This window comes from Sinocyclocheilus rhinocerous, unplaced genomic scaffold, assembly GCF_001515625.1.
Source record: "Sinocyclocheilus rhinocerous isolate Xijiao unplaced genomic scaffold, SAMN03320098_v1.1 scaffold1982, whole genome shotgun sequence".
Lineage (NCBI taxonomy): Eukaryota > Metazoa > Chordata > Actinopteri > Cypriniformes > Cyprinidae > Sinocyclocheilus > Sinocyclocheilus rhinocerous.
This window is the reverse complement of record NW_015651555.1, coordinates 829,176-838,483: the sequence shown is the minus strand read 5'-3', so window position 1 is coordinate 838,483 and position 9,308 is coordinate 829,176. Positions and strand designations below refer to the sequence as shown.

Below are 9,308 nucleotides of genomic sequence, written 5' to 3'. Positions count from 1 at the left end.
TAAACTAGGGGTGCCCAAACTCGGTCCTGGAGGGCCGGTGTCCTGCAGAGTTTACCCCTGATGTAAACACAAACTTTTATTTTGGATGCGATTAATCACGATTAATTGATTTGACAGCAAAAAATATGTTTGAATATTTTTACTGTAAAATGAGACAAATACTGATTAATAGTGATTTTTTTTTGTAGTGTGGCATTTTATTTTTTAGTTAAAAAGAGGCAACTACTTTAAGCAAAACTAGCCAGCTGTGTGTGTAAGAGAGAGAAAGTAAAAGAGACTAGGCTCAGAGACTAGCTAGTACACACATATCAGTTTCACTGCAGCCCATACAGTGTGCCTTTACTGCTGATTCCAGACCAGAGTGCAGTCTATTCTTGGAAAAGGTTGGAAACCCCAGGAGATGCAAGACTGGAAATGGAGTAATAAAAACCATTACGCCTATGGGATGTCCCCACTTTTCACAAAAACAAACCTGTGTGTGTGTGTGTGTGTGTGTGTGTGAGCAAACGTGTGCAGTGTGTTCATGCATAAATCTGCTCCTGACTTTGCATAAGGACTCTGAAACTAGATAGCATTTAAGAGCTCCAGCACCAAACCCCAAAGGCTCTTGGACCAGATTCAGCACCTCTGGCATCAAGCGCTCTGTGCTGCACTCTCTGCATAGGCTCTTAAGTTGATTGGTGGCCACATCACAGTGTGTCTCAAAGTTTATAATATATGATCCGTCCTGAAGTGTTTAAAGGTATACGCTGTGCCACCAGGCCAACATTATTTTATTGCCACATGTGATAGAGGCACAATCATTCAGACTGGTCTGATGATATCTGTGTCCGGTCATTGAAATAAAATAGATGATAAATTCCCAGTTCTGTTTTCACCTAATGAAAAGGCTCTTTTTCCCTTGATATTTTTTAAATGATTATGAGTATAGCTGAATTAAAATGAAATCTCTGTACTATGTGAATTATTCTTGCTAGACAACAATGATATGGTTTATACTGTAGCTCTACATTCTTACTGTACATAAACAACTGTTTTTATTCCCTGTTTATATACAACTGTTCAAAAGTTGGGGTAACATTTTTTATTTGTATTTTAAAGAAATTAATAATTTTTTTAATTATAAGTAGTAAGTAAGTAAGTAATAAGTAGTTTATTCTCATTATCAAAGAATCCTGAAAAAAAAATGTGTCACGGTTTCCACATAAATATTAAGCAGTTTTCAACATTGATCAAATTAATCTTTGCATCACAAGAATAAATTACATTTGAAAATATATTAAAATAGAAAACGGTATTTTAAATTATAATAATATTTCACAATATTACTGTTTTTGTCACAATTCCGAGTTTTTTTCTCACAACTTTATACCCCACAATTCAGATTTTGTTTCTCACAATTCAGATTTTTTTTCCTCAGAATTGTGAGATATGAACTCAGAATGATTTCTTTCTTACAATTACGATTTTGCAATTCTGAGAAAAAAGTTTAATTGTGAAGTATAAAGAGTTGCGAGAAATAAAATACTTTTTTCCTCTGAATTCTGAGTTTGCATATGATAATTAGTGTTTTTGTTTCTGCCACTGAATAAAAAATAAAAAAAGTAATTGCTACTTTTTATCACATAATTCTGACTTTTTTTTTTATCACAATTGATAACTCACAATTCTGAGTAAATACATATCACAATTCTGATTTTTTTTTCTCAGAATTGTGAGCCAAAAAGTTGCAACCTTTATTTATTTATTTTTATCCCGTGGCGGAAACAAGCCTTCATATATATCTCATAAGGAATGTTGAGGGAAACATCTGGGACAAAGTTTGATACTTAAAGGAAACACAACTGAGAACTTATTGAAATAAATGTGCTTTTCACACTTGCACAATAACATTTTCTGCTGGATAAAGCTGGGAAGTATTACACATTGATGTGTTTGCATATTGAAAAGGAAAACAGTTCTTGAGTGCTGGTGCCTGTGATGGGTAACATCAGCCTGATTTTCATTAAAAAACTCTGAATTCTCAAGGAGTGAAAGGGCACGACATAAAAAAAAAAAACATTAAGAATAAACCCACAGGAGCTGATGGCAGTGATCCCCAGAGCAGCGGGAGGACCCACAACTGGAATTAAGACAGAGACTTTTGCATAAATCTGGATGGTAATCTCTCACTCAGATGATGAGATTGTCGCTCTCGCTTGCACTAATCCTCCTGAAGGAATCCGAAGATTACAAGCATCTCGAGAATACCTTGCTGGAAACGATTGATGCCTCTCTGATTAGTGTCTGACGGCAACAGGGCCTTAAACACAAGTTTGGTATGTACAATGGGATTTATCTACACAAATGGAAGGAAGGGGGTGGAGAGACAGAGAGATGGTGGCATACATTTGGTTAAAATAAACAAGCCTAACCTGTATTTGTGTTTTATATAACTTAAAGGGATATTTCCCCCAAAAATGAAAACATTGTCATAATAAACTTACCATCAAGTCGTTCCAAATCTGACCTCCTTTCATCTGTGTAATACAAAAGAAGTTATTTTGAAGAATGTTTACACAGCCTTTACCCATACAATGAAAGTCAATGGGGTCCAAAACAACTATGAACATCACTGACTTTCATTATATGACCATCTTCTTTTGTGTTCCACAAGAAAGAATGTCTATACTACAGCTGCATAATTAATCAAAATAAAACCAAAATTATGATATGGCGATAATCAAATTGCAAAGGCTGTGATTTAATTAAATGAATGTTTTATATATCTATATTAAATAGATATATGGGATTTTGCGTTTCAAAGTGAAGTGTGGCTCTGTGTTCATTTACACGCGAGCAGCTCTTTATCCACTGGTGTTTGCAGTGTCTCAGAGCGGCTCCACACAAACTCCATCTCTGCATCTGCTTTGAGTTTGGGTCACTTTAACATGCATCAAAATAAGTGTTTGATGGTTTTGCATTTGCAAATGAAAAAATTTGTATTGTAATTTTACAATTGTAATGTAAAATAAAATTATTATTATTATTATTATAATTTTTAAAATACTCATTTTTATTTTACAGTTTAAATGTTTAATTATATTTTACTGTGTACATTTTAAATTATTATTTATTATTATTACTCATTATTTTATAGCCACATTGATTGTATTGATATTCACAATTGATATTCACAACATTTTGTCCAAAATGTGCAGCAACAAACAAGCATTGCGAACTTGGAATTTTTTTAATTGTACATGCATTTCTTTCTTCTGTGGAACACAAAAGAAGATATCCTGAAGAATGTTGGTAACTATACAGTTTCCCAGTGACTTCCAATTTATTTTTGTTTGTACAATGGAAGTCACTGGGAAACTGTATAGTTACCAACATTCTTCAGGATATCTTCTTTTGTGTTCCACAGAAGAAAGAAATGCATAATGGTTTGGAATGACCTGAGGGCGCGTAAATGATGACAGAGTTTTTATTTTTGGAGTGGGCTATCACTTTAAGTTCCCTTTCTTTGTTGCGTTCTGGTCAAAGCTCTCATTTGTGGTTTTCCCACTGCTTCCTATAGTAAGATATTCAGGGAGTAATAAATAAATAACACAAATTGACAATGCAGCAAGCCTTCTAAATATCCCAGAAGCAGCTAGATTAATGAGAGACACCAACAGAACACACTTCTATTGTGAGAATGCCAAGCAGTCTATATAAAGGATTGTTATTCTATCGCTGCACATAGGACACGCTGCACTCCTTCATGCATTGCTAATGTAATGCCTGTAGTGCTCCATTTCCAAACATGCCTGATGCCTTATGCTGCTTTATGCATACACACACACACACACAAACCTCCATGCAAAAAACAACACCAAACGGCTGTATGTTGAGCTTAAGGTTATGGAAATCCCCACAATGATATGAATACACATGTGTGTGTTTGTGTTTGTCACCTAGATACAGTGTTTTTAAACACACGAAATAATGCCTTCTGTCACTTCAAAAAATGCCAAAAGTATTCAAAAGTAATCATTGTTAGGGTAAATTAATTCTAATGAGTTTCATTTCATTTGAATCAGTGCTAGGGCAGGTGCTCCTCTACATAGTAGCATCGCAAACGTTGTGTGTTTATGTAGGGGAAGGTTAGTGAAGCTGAGTGACATATTATATAAAGATACTGTAAGATATTCTTCTGTATCATTTCCAGAGGACATACACACATTATACACTTACACACTCGCTCATATCACACACACACACACACACACACACTCATCACAGGTCATCTCTTCTCCAATGCACACATGAACACGCTTTCCACAGTCCTGCATCTTTACTTACAACACAATATCTCAAATACTAACGCAATAATACAAGATTATAGGGGATGTGCATTGCAGAAGCGCTTGTCTTCAAAAAGTATCCAATAAAAGCTGTTAATGTGTCTTAAGTTTGATCTCAGTGCAATCTCTCTTGGTCTATCACATCTTGTTTTGCCTTTATCCGCTTGAATGCTGGAGTGCCTGCTTGACGAGGCATCGCGAACGAACAGAGGATTTGGAAGATGAGAGATTCGGTGAGTGCGTGTATGAGGGGAGGGGATTAATATCCTGAATCGTGGCAGTAGATGGGATTTTTTTCACTATTGTCTGCCGTAGACCTCTCAACGTAACACGATCATGTAAATGAAACCACATCCATTGTTGCATGCGGAAAAGTGAGAAGCTGCGGTGCAATACATACAGTGTTCCACTGCGTTCTGCACTGTGAGTTGCAACATTTATGCATGCATGTTTCTTTACACTCTTGAAATAAAGTTTCTAAAAGGTCTAAAATGCCACAGAAGAACTACATTTTGGGTTCCACAAAGAACCAAAAATCCTTTTTCCACACACACACACACACACACACACTCATCACAGGTCATCTCTTCTCCAATGCACACATGAACACGCTTTCCACAGTCCTGCATCTTTACTTACAACACAATATCTCAAATACTAACGCAATAATACAAGATTATAGGGGATGTGCATTGCAGAAGCGCTTGTCTTCAAAAAGTATCCAATAAAAGCTGTTAATGTGTCTTAAGTTTGATCTCAGTGCAATCTCTCTTGGTCTATCACATCTTGTTTTGCCTTTATCCGCTTGAATGCTGGAGTGCCTGCTTGACGAGGCATCGCGAACGAACAGAGGATTTGGAAGATGAGAGATTCGGTGAGTGCGTGTATGAGGGGAGGGGATTAATATCCTGAATCGTGGCAGTAGATGGGATTTTTTTCACTATTGTCTGCCGTAGACCTCTCAACGTAACACGATCATGTAAATGAAACCACATCCATTGTTACATGTGGAAAAGTGAGAAGCTGCCGTGCAATACATACAGTTCCACTGCGTTTTGTACTGTGCGCTGCAACATTTCTGCATGCACATTTCTTTACACTCTTAAAACAAAGGTTCCAAAAGGGTGTTTTATAGAAGAAAAAAATAGAATAACCTTTAAGTGAACAGTTCTTAAAACCAGTGGTTCTCAATTCCAGTCCTCGTGACCCGCCGCTCTGCACATTTTCTCAGCAATTTAACACATCTTAACAGGGTTCATACAGTTGATAATGCAGTACTCTGGCTATTCTTGCCCATAATTACATAATAATGATAGAATGTACAAGCCCTGTGCAGTGGATCAACACCTCTGACTCAGTCGGTTACTCAGAGTATCGATTTATGCTCTGTGGTAAAGAAACCCTTTAGAGGAGGATCATAAACATGCTTGAAGAAGCTCTGCAAGGCCACCTGAGACGAGGAGGGTAATGAGAGGGAATATTCATGTGGCTGCAAACACATTTTACAAGAGGTGTGTATTTTATAGCACGTAAGAGACCTGGTAGCCTAAAAGTTTACTGGCACTGTTCATCAAGATGAATCCATCTCACATGTCTTAAACGGACAGTTCACCCAAATTCATCAAACCTGTATGACTTTCTTGCTTCTGTGGAACACAAAAGAAGATATTTCAAAGAATGTTGGGGTCTAAGCAACATTGGACCCCACTCACTTGCATTGTGTCTCAAAATATCTTCTTTAATTAAGCAATTGGCAACAGAATTTTAATTTTTGGGTGAACTATCCCTTTAAATCTTATTGGAGTAAAATCATACTGTAGACATTCCATTCAAAACTGCATGACTCAGAATGGCCCTCAGCAGGGAGCTGATATTCACAGATGTGGATCATTTTTTAACACAGACGGTGAAGAATCCAAACTCATGATACTAGCAAAAATACATGCAAAGCACTGGAGAGAAAAAAAATCATTTGCTGTCAACACATATAGCTTCCACTCTATGAAATTTACTTAAATGATTTTAGCAAATGGCTGCAATATAACAAAGAGTGAAAAATTTAAGGGGGTCTGAATACTTTCCGTACCCACTGTATAATAAATGGTAACAACTTACATTTTTACATATGCATAGGCTTTGCAGATCAGCTTCAGATACTCCTATGTCTTTCAAAGAACCTTTGTTTTAAGAGTATATGGGGTGAAATCACTATCATGTTTGACCAACACCCTTCTGAAGTGACTGTAGAAAAAGATCTCTGGTACATCAACTGTATAATGATTACTTTAAGTACATTTCATTACCTCATACGGTAAATACATTTACAAAATGTAAAACATCTTTTTTTATTGGTGTTACAACTTAGTAATAAGTATAGGTTTTAAAACTACTATAATGTGTAGCAGACAAACATGGGAATGTGTTATCAAAGTTTGAAACGCAAAATCATTGGAGTTACAGATGTTGAAACAAGGGTTACACCCCTTACACGTTCTACCCAATGTGAACTTTTGATGTATATTATATAATTGTGCTACATGTATTATTAACTGCTGAAAGTTATTGTAAAGTCTCACCAAATTAACTTTTGATCACTTTTATTATAGGAGCCACGCACACTTACCGCCTGTTCGATGGCGCATCTTTCTTTTGCTTTTTATTCATCACAGCAGGGACACAGTTCGTGAGCTCGGTCCAGTCCGCGTGCAAACCGCAACTCCAGCCCGTGGAGAACCGCGAGAAGAGCCACGACTCCGCTTTGCCGGGTCGGTGACACGTGCATTTCTTCTGGCCGGAGCGGCAGTCGCACGGGCGTTCCAGGTGGATGTTCCGCACCAGGTGCCTCCCGAACGTCGTTCCTCCGGTCTTCTGGATGTGGAGGAACACGATCACGTCGTTCTCCTTGATGTCGAAATCCACGTGGCGATCGAGGTCCTCGCGCGTGAAGTTGAATTTAGACGGGAATCTAAACGGAGCATCCTCGTCTGGATCCGGACACTTTCTCTTGACGTCTGCTGGATATTTGGAGAACGGAAAACTCTCTCCATTACCAAACCGACAGGACGTGCTGCCCGCAGGACAGATGTACTGATAGCCGATCATGACAAATAAAACGGTCAAAACAGGAACTAAAAGGAGTTTGTTGGATTTATCATCCATTGCAAAGACAATGGATCGTATGATCACGCCATTGGTGATGCTGTCGCCGCTGAATGAGTCCTCCAGGTGCTTTCCACGGATGCTGCTCGCAGGCAAAGTCTGATCCGGCAAGACGAGCGTCTCAACGCAGACGAGCACAGCCTTCAGTTAGATCATAGTTACATAAAGGACAGTTGGACCGTCAAATCCAAGACAGAAAGGAAAAACCAGCCTTGCGTTTCCACATTGTACTAAACTTTGAACATCCATCTGCAGTGCAGGTCGTCTCTATGTTTAACGTAAATTTTAGCCGTCCTCGTCCGATAGATTATAACGTGAGGCTTGGCTGTGGAGATGAGATCCGGACCCATTGTAAAACACATCCAAAGATCCGCTCCGTCGCGCCGAGCTTTAGCGCTGATTGCGCTGCTTTGTAATGCAGGTTCTGAGATGAGCTTTAAGAAGTTGAGTTCCTGTTGTAACTTGCTTATCGTGTGAGGAGAGAGAGAGAGAGAGAGAGAGAGAGAGAGGGGTTAAGTGGGATAGTTAGAGTTGATCACCATTACAGTGGGTGGAAAAGAAGCACACACTGATGGTGCAAAATACCATCAAATTCTTGAGGAAAATCTGCTGCCTTCTGCCAGAAAGTTGTCAATAAGAATAAGCTTTACCTTGAAACATGACAATGGCCCCTATGCATGGGCCGGTATGAGATTTTGACGGTATGATAAAAAAAAATATCACGGTATTGTCGTTACAGCTCTAAAATTTATTTTTAAATGACTGGGTAAATAAAAAAAAATTTCCGCTGAACAGAATATATTTTGTTTTTGAGCAACATACAGAATATTAGGAACAGTAGAATTTGTTTATTTTTTCTTTGATTTGTTTCCTAAAATATTTCTACACTTTCAGTCTTTGAGGAGACATGAAAAACAGCGCATACCGCAGGAACGGTATAACGGAAAATATTAGCGGTTTTGAAACCGTGACATTTTCAAATCGCGGTATACCTTGAAACCGGTAATCGGCCCATGCCTAGACCCAAAACACACAGCAAAACTGAGCACACAGTGGTTGAAGGAGAAAAAGGTGAATGTCCTTGCATGGCCTAGTCAGAGTCCAGATTTAAAGCCCATTGAAAATCTGTGGAATGACTTGAAGACTGCAGTCCATAAATGGTCACCATCAAATTTAACTGAACTTGAGCAGTTCTGCAAAGAAGAGTGGGCACATATCACAAAGTCTAGATGTGCAAAGTTAGTAGAGACAAATCCCAACAGACTAAATACTGTAATTAAAGTAAAAGGGGGTTCAACAAAATACTGACACAAGTGATTCTGTTTTTTTATTTTTATTTTCTGACATGTTGGTGTTATATCTTTCACTTGGATGTTATAAGTTGCACTGCGTAAATACAGCTGGATAAAACAAAATCCGTGTCTTCATTTCAGGCTGCAAAGTAACAAACTGATTATTTTAATTAATAGATTATTTTAAAGGGGTTATTCTTTTCTATACCCACTGCATAACCAAATAAAGTCTAAATGTACCAAATGTACCCAAAAGTTAAGCGAAATTTCGCTTTTGGGGTCCTAAATCGATGGAGTGACAGCTCAATTCATGGGAAAACACTGGTGAGGAAAATGACAGAAATCTGAGGTAAAACCTGCTAATGTAATAAAAATGTAAAATGTCATTTAAAAATGTTAAAGAACAAGGAAAGATGATTTAGAAAATGAGTAAGATATTTTATGGAATAATATATGGAAGTGTTTAATCTTAATGGATATTTTAGGGAGAATTACCTACTTATTTTTCATTTAAGTGGATTTAATA

At 37.6% G+C, this 9,308-nt stretch overlaps 1 protein-coding gene across 1 annotated transcript in view; it reads right to left on the bottom strand.

The window, feature by feature from the left end:
• The window catches only part of hs6st3a (heparan sulfate 6-O-sulfotransferase 3a), a 30,077-nt gene extending 22,534 nt beyond the window's left edge, over positions 1–7,543 (bottom strand). The window contains exon 1 of the mRNA XM_016518514.1: positions 6,955–7,543. Within this exon, the coding sequence (XP_016374000.1) occupies positions 6,955–7,490 (536 nt within the window). The 5' untranslated portion in view covers positions 7,491–7,543. The remainder of the gene's footprint in view (positions 1–6,954) is intronic.
• Positions 7,544–9,308: the final 1,765 nt, after the last annotated feature.